The sequence below is a fragment of the Vicia villosa genome, linkage group LG1 (genome assembly GCF_029867415.1).
Source record: "Vicia villosa cultivar HV-30 ecotype Madison, WI linkage group LG1, Vvil1.0, whole genome shotgun sequence".
Taxonomy (NCBI): domain Eukaryota; kingdom Viridiplantae; phylum Streptophyta; class Magnoliopsida; order Fabales; family Fabaceae; genus Vicia; species Vicia villosa.
In genome coordinates this window covers 138,559,325-138,575,007 of record NC_081180.1, presented here as the reverse complement: position 1 = coordinate 138,575,007, position 15,683 = coordinate 138,559,325, and the positions used below count along the sequence as shown (strand labels likewise).

General features: G+C 35.8%; 1 protein-coding gene across 1 annotated transcript; it reads right to left on the bottom strand.

Annotated features, from left to right (window-relative positions):
* Positions 1-6,157: 6,157 nt before the first annotated feature.
* Positions 6,158-7,473, bottom strand: LOC131655548 (uncharacterized). Its single transcript, XM_058925397.1, has 3 exons — positions 7,386-7,473; positions 6,781-6,948; positions 6,158-6,666 (listed from the first exon to the last, which is right to left on the bottom strand). The coding sequence occupies exons 1-3, from the start codon at positions 7,471-7,473 to the stop codon at positions 6,158-6,160; spliced, it is 765 nt and encodes a 254-aa protein (XP_058781380.1).
* Between the last annotated feature and the right edge of the window lie 8,210 nt (positions 7,474-15,683).

The following is a 15,683-nucleotide window of genomic DNA, read 5'->3' as shown; positions in this document are numbered from 1 at the left end:
AAGTCTTTCGACTTAAAGCATCAGCCACAACATTAGCTTTTCCTGGATGATAATTCAACCCGAAATCATAGTCTTTCAACAATTCTAACCACCTTCGTTGTCTCATATTCAGCTCCTTTTAATCAAATAAATACTTTAAACTCTTATGGTCGCTAAATACTTCAAATCTAGAATCATAAAGATAATGCCTCCAAATCTTCAGTACAAACACAACTACATCAAGTTCTAAATCATGCGTAGGATAGTTCTTCTCGTGAGCTCTCAACTGCCTTGACGCATAAGCAACAACTTTATCATTCTGCATAAGCACACTTCCTAAACCCATATTAGAAGCATCACAATATACCACAAAATATTCTTCCAAATTAAGCAGTATCAAGATCGGAGCCGACGTCAATCTTTTTTTCAACTCGGTAAAACTTTCTTCACACTGGAGATCCCATACAAAAGCTTTACCCTTACAGGTCAACTTAGTCAACATAAGTGCGAACTTAGAATAACCTTCTATAATAATCGGCTAATCCCAAAAAGCTTCTAATCTCAGTAGCCGACTTTGGAGTTTCCCATCGCAACACAGCATCTACTTTAGATGGATCCACAGCAATCTCGTCACCCGAAATGACATGGCCAAGAAAATTGACTTCTTTCAACCAGAATTCACACTTGGACAACTTTGCATACAACTTCTTCTCTTTCAAAACTTGTAATACCAGTTTCAAATATTCAGCATGCTATGTTTCTGACTTAGCGTAAATCAAGATATCATCAATGAATACCACCACAAACCGATCTAGATAATCATGAAAAATACGGTTCATGTACTCCATAAATACTCCCGGCGCATTAGTAACACCGAAGGGCATTACAGAATACACATAATGTCCATAACGTGTTCTGAAAGCCGTCTTCTGCATATCCTCATCTTTCACTTTAATTTGATGGTGTTATACCCCAAAATTTGCCCGCATCTTTTTCAAAAAGAAGGCAACAGACTTCTGTCTAAAAATTGGGAGTTTCATATAATCTTGGATTTTATTTCATAAATATCCTGATTTTATGAATACTCGGTTTTTAGAATATTTCTTATACGGTATTTTGGTTCGCTGTTGAATTTATTCTTACACAAACGCCAAGTACTGTTTATCACTTCACACACGCTATTTATTTGAGATTTATTTGCAGATAAATAGTACTGACGCAATTGGTGCAGAATTAAATTTTGCAGGCGCAGAGTCCGGGAATTCAGACTGTACTGGTAACAAGTAAATTATTATTAGTTTTTGTTTCCCACTAATTTTTGTACTATATTATTATTTTCAAAATCTCTTCCTTTCTTTTCAAATCTCTTTCTTTCAAATCAAATCCTAACTTTATTCCATACATCTCTCTTTTCAAACCCTACCATACACTTTCTTTCAAATCCTACTACCACTCAAATTTTCCTTTTTTGTACGGTATCACTTCATTCCCCAACGTCTCTATCCTTCTTTTCATTCTATAAATACCTCTCATTTTTTCCATAAATTCTCACATCAAATTTCACTCATTTCTCAAACTTCTACCTCATAATTATTTTCTCTTCTTCCCCGGCAAAAATGGCAAAGTGGATGGATACGTTTTTTCTTATGGTCATCACTGTTTTGGTGGTGATCATGTCCTTTTTATGTCTGCATAGTCCTGAAAAATGCGGACCTGGGTTGCTTACACTCCCGTTCATCTATATGTTGTTATTTATAGCATGGGCTTTTAATCGTCATTTTTAAAGTTTGTCGTATCTTTCGCTTTCAAATAATGTACCGTTTATTTTATTTGTCGTACTGTTCATTATATTATGTAATATTTGTACTGTCAGTATTAAATGTCGTACTATCTGGCGTACTGTCGTTTAATTATTAAGATAATATTATGTGTGTTTTCTGCTAGTTAAATATTTATTTTTATGTGTATTAAATATTTTTCAAGGTTATTATCGGTAATTTCGTTCGCGTACAGTATATTCTATTTATTTATTATGTTTGTGTTTTTCTAACAGCTCAGGTAAATAAATTTTCACCATTAACACAACAAAAAACAAAAAGAAAAATTAACTTTAACTGTTGAATTTTCACTTTAATTGTTACGTTAATGCCCGGACAGCCAGTTAACAGTCAAACCCGCTGACAGCACGATTCTCCGTGTTTTGTATCACCATCCAAATCAATATTTTGCATTTCAAAATTCCAAGATTTTTGTTCTAGAAGTCTTCTGATAATCACATGATCAGCAGAGACTCAACACTGCACAAAAATCAGGTACGCTTAACTGTCTCCTACACAAACAGTCCCTAACTAGGGTTTTTGTTTTTTTCAGGAGAACAAGTTTTTTTGAGACCTCAAATGGATTTCATGGACCTCCATATGTCTCAAAGTACCACCAGACAAATTTTCAAACTTCAATTTGCTCAGACGCACAGTCAGCAGCTCAAACAGTCAACAGACGACCAGTTTGACCGAAAAGTCAACAGACAGTCAAAAATGAAATTTTTTGTCAACAACCATATTTTGTCAAAAGATTCATCATTTGATCAATGGTTGATCATAATTCATCAAGAATAGATCAGAAATCAACAAAACCCTAAGTTTCAAAATTAGGGTTTTCTCCTAAAAAGTCAACTAAACTTTGACCGGCCATAACTCTCTCCTCGTTCATTTAAAAAATTCCAACCAAAGCTTGTTTTGAAGGAAATTCAATTATCTTTCAAATGCAATTGATCCCATGGTCATTGGATTTACCATTTGAAAAATATGAGCTCAGACATTACAGGTCATTTTCAAAGTCAACAAAAAGTGGTTTTTTGTCAAAGGCCATAACATCAGGATAACTTCTCCAAATGCAAAAAAAATTCCAAAGTGGCTTGTAGAGGACATCTTGAGGTTTCTAAAAAGTACAAGAACTCCTTCATATGATCAAAATTGAGGGAGATATGCCTTGTTGAAGTTGGCTATTTTTTGGGAAAATGCATGAAACCAACATTGATCAAAAATGTTTTTTTTCCAAAAGAGGCCAAGTATTCATGATCCAAACATGTTTCTAATGATATTAAAGGGCTCCCACGAGCAACTTGAGGCCCATGGCATTTTTATTTCTTTTTTAATTTAATTTTATTCCATTTAAAGTTAAATTAAAAGAGAAATGGTGCAAGATAATGATTCAAGGCTTTTGACCTTAGCATGAGCCATCAAAGTTGATCCAAACTCTGCAGCATAGAAGTACATGGCAGGCCTAGAGCAAGAGGGATGAAGAAAATCAAGCCATGGCCAAAGAATTCAAACTTTTTAATATTAAAAAAACCAAAAGTTCAAAAGCAATCAAAGCTTCTTAGCTTAAGTTTGCAGCACCAATCTTGCTTATATATTACTTAGGATACTTCAGTAAGAAGAGAGACACAAGAGCATAGCCTAGAAAATACCTTCAAAAACCCAAAAATATCAAAAACCTTGTAATTTTCGTTTTGTAATTTCTAGCTCACATCAATAAAAAACAATCATTCAAATCATCTTCTGGGATCATATAGAGTAAGATTGAGACCTTCACTAAGCCCTACAATGCCCTAAACGCATATATATATGGTTCTTCATGTTCATACATATTTGATTTTCGTTTTCATATGTATACTCAGTTTTAATAAGAACTAACCGTTTTAATGTGTTCATGAGGTAAAATATAGCAGGTCTAACGTGGAACATGTAGGGTTAGACGCCTGAAACAAGTTCCACCATTTTTAACCGAGTTGATGTTGAAAGCTTCGTATTTCATAAATCAGGAACTTTCAGGCCACGAAACCATCACCAATGGAATCGCAGCCCTCGAATTAGGGGGGTAGGGTTCCTTTTGTATGTTTATTGCTCGTATTTTTGCAGGTGGGAGGTTGAGGCTGCCGGAGAAGACGACCGAAGGTTTGACTCCGGCGTCGCTGACTTTCCTTGACTAGGTCAAGGCTGGCGTGGCAAAATAGAGCGTTCTAATTGGCTCTGTTTTAAAACTATGGCCCCACGTGAAATGTTTTAAACTAATAGATCCAGTGCTCTCAATCTCATACACCTATGATGCGCCCTATCATTTGAAACCATCAGATTTCATTAATTCAAGATCCAACGCGCCTAAATGCTCATCCTTACCATAGACCTTCCAGCCAACCACGCCAGATCATATCTTTATATATTTTCCATTTTATTTTATTTTCTTTGCAAAATTAATTTAAAATAGTCTAAAAAATCAAAAAAATATAATAAAAATATTTTTAGGTTGATAAAATAATATATTATTTTTTGACACAAAAATATTTTATTTTTCTTAATAATTGAAATATTTTGTTTAATTAATTAGGTAATATTGTTATATTTATCTTTTAATTATTTCTAACCTATCAAAAAATCAAAAAAAATATTTTCTTCTTATTAAATCAAGTTTATATATTATAGACCAATTTTGTACATATTTAAAATATTTTTCTCTTTAAGTTTAAATTATTTGTATAATTATTTGCATACTTATTGATTAATTAGCTTAATAATTTCCAAAGCAATTTCAAAAATCCCAAAAAAATTAATTTCATTTTAAAATTAATTGACACACAATTTGGACATATTTTAGACTTAATTTTTTAGGTTTAAATTTTATTTCTAATTCTTATCTTTTTAATTAAATTAATTATGCATTAATTTTAATTAAAATCAACCATTAAAAAATCCAAAAATACTTCCCTTTATCTTATTGCAATTTAAATTCATAGATAAGTGTATAGGTTGTCAAAATTCATGTAAATAGTGTAGTTTACATTTCTCGTACAATCGATGTAATAGCGTAGATTTATTTTCCGCATTTTACATTCCCACGCTTTAATTTCTGTACATATAAAACTGCGTGTATGTCAAAAATAATAACTGAAGCGCTAGATCACTAATTTCAAAGATAAAGATATCTGAAAATAAAACACAATCACACTTGCACCTCTTAGGGTAATCCCTCTGTTACTCTGTTCAAAATCAATTCTACTGTTTCAAATACAATTCAAATAAATTCTTTCTGTATCCAGTCAAAGAAAATTTTCTAAAAGAAAATAGGAAAGGACCTTATGAACTTAGGGTAGATCTCCTAATTGCTTGCTCAAATCAAACAAAACAACAAATGTTTCACATATCACTGTTTTTCAAAACAAAATTTTCAAAAAAGACAACATTTTGTATATATCCAAACAAGGATCATTACGAAGTTAAAGATCTTTTTTCAAAACATCTTTCGAAATATAAAACACTTTGTATACATCCGCACAAGGATCATTACAAAGTTAATTTACAAAGGTATTTTAAAACCACATACAAGCATTTCAAAGCAAGACAAATGATTCAAACAAGTGAGCTAAGCAATTAAGAGCCCATGGATAACCATGGATACAAAGGGGTGCTAATACCTTCCCTTTGTATAACCTACCCCCGAACCCAAAATCTCTTAAAGGTCTTTTTCTGTTTCTTTTATAAACCTTTCCTTAATTGGATAAAATAAAAGTCAGTGGCGACTCTCTGATTCACAAACTCAAAAATAAAAGAAGAGTCAGTTCGTATCTCACGAGAAAAAACCGAGGACGACAGATGGTAACCCGACCTCAAATCAATCTTACTAAACACACGAGCACCAACCAATTGATCCATCAAGTCATCTAATCTTGGAAGTGGATACTTGTTCTTGATCGTTACCTTATTCAACTGCCTGTAATCAATACAAAATCTCATACTTCCATCTTTCTTCTTTACTAACAACACTGGACCTCCCCACGGCGACACACTTGTTCTAACAAACTTCTTCTCAAGTAACTCCTCAAGTTGCTTCTTTAGTTCCGATAATTCTGATGCGGACATCCTGTACGGTGCTATAGACACAGGTCTGGTACAGGGTACAAGGTCAATAGAAAATTCAACTTCTCTCTCTGGCGGTACATCAGGAATTTTATCAGGGAAAACTTCAGGAAATTCTTGCACGACTTACAACTCATCAATTATAGCTTGATTCTCAATAGGCAACGACGCCATCAACGTGAACACTTGGACTCCTTCTTTTATTAACAGGCACAACTGTCTAGTAGATAACAAATCAACACCTTCCTCTTCAGGAGTAGAGAACCTCACCGATTATCATAACAATTAATACGAACATGGTTATACTCTAACCATTTCATACCTAAGATCATATCCAATCCTCCTAATGGCAAGCAAACAAAATCAACAACAAAGTCTCGGTCGAAAATCGACAAGGGACAATTTAAACACACGAGAGAAGTAGTCACCGATCCCTTAGTTGGCGTATCGACGACCATCTCTCCATTCATAGAAGACAACTTAAGACTCAATCTTTCAACACAATCAGTAGCGATAAAGCAATGAGTAGCACCAATATCAATAATAGTAATTAAAAGAGTGCTATTAATGAAACATTTACCTCTGATGAGTGTGTCCTCACTAGTGGTTTGAGTCCCCGACAAGGCGAAGACTTTTCCACCAGTTTGTTCCTTCTTTGGTTTCTGACACTGACTATCAATATGCCCCTCTTCACCACAGTTGAAGAAAACCATCTCCTTATGCTTGCACTCAGGCGTCGCATGTCCAAGCTGACCACAACAGAAACACCTCTTGGCTTCAGCAGTGCACATATTACTCTTATGACCAGCTTTGCCGCACTTGAAGCACACAATACCAGCAGGAGCATCTCCCCCACTAATCCTCTTGCCCTCCGTAGCTTTCTACTTACCCTTCCTAATTAGAGCATCATAAGGATTTCCACGGATTTGTTGACTCTTGCCTCGCTTCTCACTAATGACCTTATAATGAGCATTGTTGTCCTCCTCATAAATTCGGCAACTATCAACCAAATCGGCAAAGACACGAATCTTCTGGTAACTAATCGCCTTCTTGATTTCTGGGCGGAACCGTTCTCAAATTTGATGCACTTAAAAAATTCACCAGTTGGTCTATCATAATGCTGATAGAATTTAGCCAAAACTTAGCAGCATACTCAACAACCGACTTATTCCCTTGTCTCAGCTCCAGAAACTCGATTTCTTTCTTGCCACGAACATCCTCAGGAAAGTACTTCCTCAGGAACTCCCTTCGGAACACAACCCAAGTGACCTTCTCACCAGTAGCCTCCAATCTCTAACGAGTCTCTATCCACCAGTCATCCGCCTCGACTGCTAGCATATGAGTCCCATACCGAACCTTCTGATCTGGAGTACAATCCATCACACGGAAGATTCTCTCAATCTCCTTCAGCTAGGTCAATACGCCATCAGGATCATGAGTACCCTTGAAAACAGGTGGATTTTCTCTAGAAGGTAGCCAAACTGCGAGACGCACCCTTCTCACCAATGTTCGAGTGATGTTCCAAAGCCTGAGCCATAGCCACCAATGCAACAGCAATTGCAGCACCGTTCCTCCCAGCCATCTCAACTTATCTTTACATCACAAAAAATGATCAGAACAATTAACAATACTCGATTGTTAAACAACTACGACATAACACTTGGCCGGACAGACCAACCTGCTCTGATACCACTAATGTAACACCCCAAATCTACCCAACGGTTTATAATAAAAATTAGAGTGCAAAAATTCCAAACAACATGAGGTGTCACATTATAACTTTGAAACAATCCCATAAAAGCTCATTATAAAAGATACATAACACACGTGAATAGGGAGAATCGCATACAATCAATTAATATTCTAAACCAAATAAACTTTAGTAAACAATGCAGCGGAAATCACATCTCATAAACTTTATGTAATACGGTAGGAGAACTGACTTTTAAAATATGCGGATAGCAAGAGTCGCCACCGACTTTTATTTTATTCAATTGGAAAGGCAAAAAGAAAAGGAAAGACCTTTGAAAGATTTTGAGTTCGGGGGGTAGGTTATACAAAGGGAAGGTGTAAGCACCCTTTGTATCCATGGTTATCCATGGGCTCTTAATTGCTTAGCTCACTTTTTGTTTGTTTGAATTGTTTGAAAAGGAAATGTAGTGTGTGTAGAAAATATTTTGAATAAGGACTTTAACTTGTAAATAAGTGTAGCCTTTTGGAAATTATTTTGAAAAGGAGGTGTGAAAAGCATTTTGAATTTGTTGTGAGCAAGCAGTTAAAAGTTACCTACCCTAAGTTTGTCTTTCTTGTTCTTTAAGTCTTTCGTTTGAAAGGGCTATCCATACCATAAGGAGGGTAGGTAGTCTTTTCATTGGATGTGCGGGTCATTGAGGGTCATCGTTTGCCATAAGTCTATCCATACCATAAGAAAGGCAGGAAGTCTTAGGAAAGGATGAGAATAGTCATTGTTAGGCAACTAGTAAAGATAACTTAGCATTCGAAAGGACAATCATCATTTATCGAGGCAACATCGAGGGACAAGATTATTTTTAATTGTAGGCAACTCGAAGGGACTATGATCTTTTATCGAAGGGACTATGATGATTTGAAGGCAGCAGGCTAAGGTATCGCTACATCCGAGGGACTTGACTATTATAATCGAGAAGGCAGCATAAGAGGAATTACCTTAAAGGTGTGTGTGTGTGTGTGTGGACCGTCCTTTCGGGCCATACCCCTCCGTGGGTGGGATACGTGAACTGACTCTTTTTTGTCGATCGGACGCTTTCGCGTCGCTTTTGAAAAAGTTTACAGAGTCGCCACCGACCTTTTATTTTATCCAATGAAGGAAAGGTTTATAAAAGAAACAGAAAAAAGACCTTTGAGAGATTCTGGGTAAGGGGGTAGGTTATACAAAGGGAAGGTGTTAGCACCCTTTGTATCCATGGTTATCCATGGGCTCTTTAGTTTGCTTAGCTCATTTGCTTTACTTTTCAATTGATTCGGAATGCTTTACCTGTGTTTTTGAAATACCTTTGCAAATAGAATTTGTAATGATCCTTGTGCGGATATATACAAATGCTTGTTTATCTTTCGAAAGATGTTTTGAAAAGATCGTTAATTTTGTAATGATCCATGTTTGGATGTATACAAAATATTGTCTTTTGGAAAATTCGTTTTAAAAAAACAACAGTGTATTAGAATTTTGTTTGTTTTGATTTTGAGCAAGCAAACTAGGAGGTCTACCCTGAGTTAGGAGGTCTTTATCCTTGTTCCCTTTAAAAATCTATCCATTCGTCGGATATAAACAAAAGGTTCGATTTTGTACTCGAAACAGTAGAAATGTAACTTTGATTTTGAAAAGAGTGAAAAGGGGTTACCCTAGGAGGTGCAAATGTGATTGTGATTGAATTCAGATATTTATCTTTGAAGTTAATGATCTGACGGTTCAGTTTTATCTTTGACATACACGCAGTTTATATGGGTGCTGGAAATTAAAATGCGGAAATGTAAAGTGCGGAAAGTAAATCTACGCTATTACATCGATTGTGCGGGAAATGTAAACTAGCCTATTTACATGAATTTGACATCCTATACATTTATCTAGGAATTTTAAATTGCAAGAAAAATAAAAGGCATGTTTTTGTATTTTTGTGATTTATTTTAAATATAATTAATGCATTATTAATTAATTTAAAATAAAGAAAAGATGGAAATATGATTAAACCTAGCAAATAAGTTTAAAAATATGTACAAAATGTTTGTTAATTGATTTTAGAACAAAACTAATTTTTTTGGAATTTTTGAAATTTGTTTTTGGATATTTTAAGTTAATTAAAACATAATTATGCAAATAATTATACAAATAATTAAAACTTAAAGAGAAAATTATTCAAAATATGTACAAAATTAGTTTATGATATATAAACAATATTTAACACAAAGAACAATTTTTCTTTATGATTTTTTGACTAATTAAAATAATTAATAAGCAAATATACAAATACATACTAATTAATTATGAAAAATATTGAAATTTTGAAGAAAAATAAAATATTTTTGTTTCATAAAATAATATATTATTTTAGAAGTTTAAAATATTTTTTGTGGAATTTTTGGAAGTTTTTAACTATTTTTAATTAATTTATCAAAGAAACTAAAATAAAAATAGAAAATAAAATTAAAAATATAAGGATACTGATCTGGTGTGGCAATTAATGAAGGAGCATGGTGAGCTTGCATGTGTGAGGCGTTGGATTGGCTTTGAGATTGATCCAAGGGCACAGATTTGTAGGTGCATGGTATGATGGTGTACACTGAATCCAAGGGGATTCAAAGTCTTTGCAGGGGCCCACGCTGGATTGACCAGCGAATAAGATTTGAGGGAAGAGCCACCTTGGCGCGCTGAAAAGTCAGACGAACCACGCTTGGACGCGTGGTCGTCTTCAACCTCCAGAAGTGAGGTTTTCAGCTTCAAATAGCGGGGGTTTTTAACCTCCCCTATTTGGACGTTAAAATTCCAGTTTTTTAACAACCTATGAACCTGCAAAAAATACGAGTTAGCAATAGAAACAAGTGACCCAGATCCACTAATTAGAGTGTCCTGAATCCAAATATGTCATTTGTTTTAAGGTTTGAAGCTCCTAGCTATGGATACGAAGAAGATGAAGCTTAAACACTCATGGACTCGTTTTAATGGTGGAGCCTGATCCTCACGTTAGAACACTCATGCTAAGGCCCAGATCACACATATAGGTCCCCATAAGGATGTTAGGGTGGTTAGTTTGCAGTGAAATTAGTTGCATATACAAAAACGAAAATAAAACTCATATGTACATGAAGAGCTTTAAGTGCTTTATACGACTCTCATATGTCTATATTTAGAGCTCAATCTTACTCTATAATGTTTAAGGAGATGATTAGAAGTGTTTATTGGTATTGATATTGATTGGAAATTTGAATTTGAAAATTACAAAGTATATGCAAATTTTGAGAATTTTTGTGATATTTCTTGCTATACTCTTGCCCTATTTCGTGTGTCCCTTCTTTTGCTGAAGTATGATGCTTCTTTTATAGCCCAAAGTTGCTTGGAACTCAAGCTAAGAAGCTTTGTTGTCTTTGTTGAAAGTTTGATTTTTAAAATATTAAAAATCTTTGAATTGTTGACCAAGCTTGACTCCATTCAATGCTCTTGTCTTGCTCTTCAATTCTTGCAGAAAAAATGAAGATTCCTTGAAGTGAGTCATACTTGGAGGCCAAGCAACCATTATCCATGCATTTTCCTTTTAATTTTAATCTTAAAGTAAGATAAAATTATGCAAAAAATGGCCAATAAAGATGTGGGCTTTGTCTTGGTCGTGGGAGGCCCATAGTAACATGGCAAAGATGTTTGGACCATAAAAACTTGGACTCATTTGGAAAAAAAACATTTTTGAGCAATGTTGATTTCATGCATTTTCCCAAAATTTAGCCAACTTCAACAAGGTGTAAATCCTTCAATTTTTGTCATATGAAGGAGATCTTGCACTTTTTGGAAACCTCAAAGAGTCCTCTAACCAATGTCTTTGGTCTCATATCAAAATGATTTTTGGTTCTCCTTGTGTGTCCATTTGAAGAAAGTGTCTTTTTGTTGACTTTGAAAATGACCTGTAATGTCTTTGGCCATATTTTTCAAATGGTGAATGCTATGACCATGGGATCAATTGCATTTGAAAGATAATTGAATTTCCTTCCCAATGAGCTTTGGTTGGCATTTTTTGGATGAAGGATGAGAGAGTTATGATCAGTCAAAGTTGAGTTGACTTTTCAGGCAAAAACCCTAATTTTGAATCTTAGGGTTTTGTTGATTTTTGATCTTTCCTTGATGAATTGTGATCATCCAATGATCAAATGTTGAATCCTTTGACAAAATATGGACTTTGACAAAAAATTTCATTTTTGACTGTCAGTTGACTTTTCTGGTCAAACGGGTCGTCTGTTGACTGTTTGAGCTGCTGATGGTGCGTCTGAGTGAATTGAAGTTTGAAAATTTGTATGATGGTACTTTGAGATGTATGGATGTATATGAAATCCATTTGAGCTCTCAAAACTTGTTGCTCCTGTTAAAACAAGAAAAACCCTGATTAGGGACTGTCTGTATAGGAGGCAGTTAAGCGTACCTGATTTTTGTGCAGTGTTGAGTTTCTGCTAATCGCGTGATATTCAGAAGACTTCTAACACAAAAATCTTGGAAATTTGAATTGTGAAAGATTGATTTGATTGATGATACAAAACACCCTGAATTGTACTGCCAGCAGTTTGGCTGTCAACTGACTGTCCCGGTATTGAAACAGCAGTTAAAAGTGAAAAATCAACAGTCAAAGTTAATTTTCTTTTTTGTTGTTTTTTGTTTTTGTTTTTGTTTTATGTGAAAAATGAAAGTTTATTTACATGACTTGTTAAAAAACATAGACATAATAAATAACTAATATACTGTTACCAGTACAGTCTGAGTTTCCTGATTCTGCGCCTGCAAAAAGATTTTAACTCTGTACCAATTGTGTCAGTACTATTTATCTGTAAATAAATAAATAGCATGTGTGAAGTAATAAACAGTATTTGGCGTTTGCGTAAGAATAAATTCAACTGCAAGCCAAAATACTGTAAGAAAAATTCTGAAAACTAAGTATTTCATATGTCAGGATATTTGTTGAAATAAAAATCCATGATTATATGAGACCCTTAATTTTCAGATTGGAGTTTTCTTGAAAAATATGTGGGCAAATTTTGGGGTATAACAGTTGCCCCTATTCAATCTTCTTAAACCTGAAGAGATTGTCTGAAATCTGAAGGTAGAAGATGATTGAATATTTAGATGCCCTGAAAATTTGCACTTACCTTGATCAGAAGAGATGTTGGAAGTTGCATTTGAATGTCGTCTGCGAAATGTTGTTGGCAGATTGAAACATTACCTGAGATGGGCTTTCAGATGCCACCTGGTAAATGGGTTGAGGGTTTGTTCATCAGAATGAATCCATTGATTATATCTTGATGAAGGATTTGAAAGTCTTTGTGTTGACTGTTTCGGAACCGTCCAAGGTTACCGCTTTAAGTCTTGGAAGATAATCGTTACGGAACTTGTCCAAAGTTTTTTAGATTTTGGAAGTTGATCATTGTGGAACCGTCTGAGGTATCGCTTTAGATCTGCAACGTTAAATCGTTCTGGAACCGTCTGAGGTATCGCTGTGGATCTGCAATGTTAAATCGTTCTGGAACCGTCTGAGGTATCGCTGTGGATCTGCAATGTTAGATCGTTTTGGAACCGTCTGAGGTATCGCTTTAGATCCGCAATGTTAGATCGTTTTTGGAACCGTCTGAGGTATCGCTTTAGATCCGCAATGTTAGATCGTTTTGGAACCGTCTGAGGTATCGCTTTAGATCTGTAACGTTAGATCGTTTTGGAACCGTCTGAGGTATCGCTTTGATCTGTGATGCTAGATCGTTTTGGAACCGTCTGAGGTATCGCTTTGATCTGTGATGCTTGTTTTTGAGTTGGTAAGTGATCAGAATGAATCTTCGGCTTGATTATATCTGAGAGAATCGTTCATGGAATTCAGGTGAACACGGCATGTGATTGAGAACATCTTTGTTGAAGATATCTGCCTACCTGAAAAATCAAGTTAGTGATATGCAATGTTTATGATGCATGTAAATGTGAGATATTCCCTGAGAAATATGCATGTTATGTTGTGTATGAATATGCGCATGATGCATGATGTATGATGTATGATGTATGAATATGTGAATGTGAATATGTGAATGTGATGTCAAGCTTCTAATTGGAAAAATAAATTCCCACTAGTCAGCTGGACATGAATGTATTGTGATCGTTGATGATCTTTTGTCTTGCTTGAGTACCCTCGTCTGGGGAAATTCTTTGAGAACCCGGGTATCCCGTTGAAGGATCTTTGACTACTGCTTGGGGAACCAAAGGTAACTGGAAGTTCTGATGCCCTTTCAAATGGGAATGAGGAAGATGCATAATCCTCCGATGCACTATCTGACCAAGTCCGGGTGCGGGGATCACACCTTCTGAAAATAGTAATCTGGAACAACCCTGCTGGGGAATAAGACTTCTTTTGAAGAAAAAATTTTTTTTTGAGGAATTTGCTGAGAAATGTGTTTCTCTTGGTGATTTCCTTCTGATGGAATGATGTCCAGATGATCGGAACATTTCCTGAATGCCATTCCTGTTTTTCCTGGTAAACATCAATCATATTCAAATGCACATGGTCATTCAAAATTATCATTGGGACGCTTACGTATTTAAAACAGAAAAAGTGAAAATAGTGATTTTTTGAAAGAGCTGCATTGAAAAGAGCCATGATAGGCGGGTTAGCACAGGGAGACAACAATCCTAGAAGTAGGACACTGTCAGAAAGTTTTTGAAAAATATTTATGAAGATAAATAGCTATGTGAAAATGATCCAGTCAAGTTTCAACTCTGCTATTGCCAATCTGTCTTCGAGCATCTCATCCCTCACTTGTTGGAAGAAAGTGATTAGACTGATCGGTGTCTTTGAGGTGTTGAATCTTGATGGTGAGTAGGCAGCTGAACGGAACACAGTTGTATGCTTCATTCCCTAACTTTTGCCTAGGCTGCCCTTTCAGGTTTTCAGCCTACCGGGATAGTATTTGTTTAGTCTCTAATTTTTGCCTGGACCGCCCTTTCGGGTTTTCAATCCACCGAGACGCTCATTTTTGCCTAAGTTGCCCTTTCAGGTTTTCAACTTAGCGAGCTGTTTTTTTTTCTTTTTTAAGAGAAGTATTTTTTGACTATGTCAGCATTCACAGGGTGTGGGAAATCCTCGCCATCCATGGTGGTAAGCAACATGGCACCGCCGGAGAATATTTTCTTGATTATGAATGGTCCCTCGTAGGTGGGAGTCCATTTGCCTCTGGGATCACCTTGTGGTAAGATGATGCGTTTGACAACCAAGCCACCAGTTTGGTATGCTTGACTTTTGACTTTTTTGTTGAAGGCTTTGATCATACGCTTTTGGTATAGCTGACCATGACAAATGGCTGCGAGCCTTTTCTCATCAATCAAGTTTATCTGGTCCAACCGTGTTTGAATCCAATCGTCTTCGTCTAGATTGGCTTCTTTCATAATCCTTAGGGAAGGAATCTGAATTTCAATTGGCAGAACTGCCTCCATGCCATAGACTAAGGAGAATGGAGTTGCCCCTGTTGAGGTACGCGCAGATGTGCGATAACCATGAAGAGCAAAAGGTAACATCTCATGCCAGTCTTTGTAGGTTACTGTCATTTTCTGTATGATTTTCTTGATGTTCTTGTTGGCAGCTTCCACCGCGCCGTTCATCTTTGGTCGATATGGAGAAGAATTATGATGTTTGATCTTGAACTGTGTGCAAAGTTCAGTAATCATTCTGTTGTTTAGATTTGTGCCATTGTCAGTGATAATCCGTTCAGGGATGCCATACCGACAAATGAGATTGCATTTGATGAACCGGGCTACCACATTCTTGGTAACAGAAGCAAATGAAGCTGCTTCTACCCACTTTGTGAAGTAGTCAATAGCGACCAGGATAAAGTGATGTCCGTTGGAGGCAGTAGGTTTGATTTCTCCAATCATATCAATACCCCACATTGCAAAAGGCCAAGGAGCCGTCAGGACGCTTAATGGAACTGGAGGTACATGCACTTTGTCGGCATATATCTGGCATTTGTGACAAGTTTTGGAATGATGATGGCAATCTGTCTCCATGGTAGACCAGTAGTAACCTGCTCTCAAGA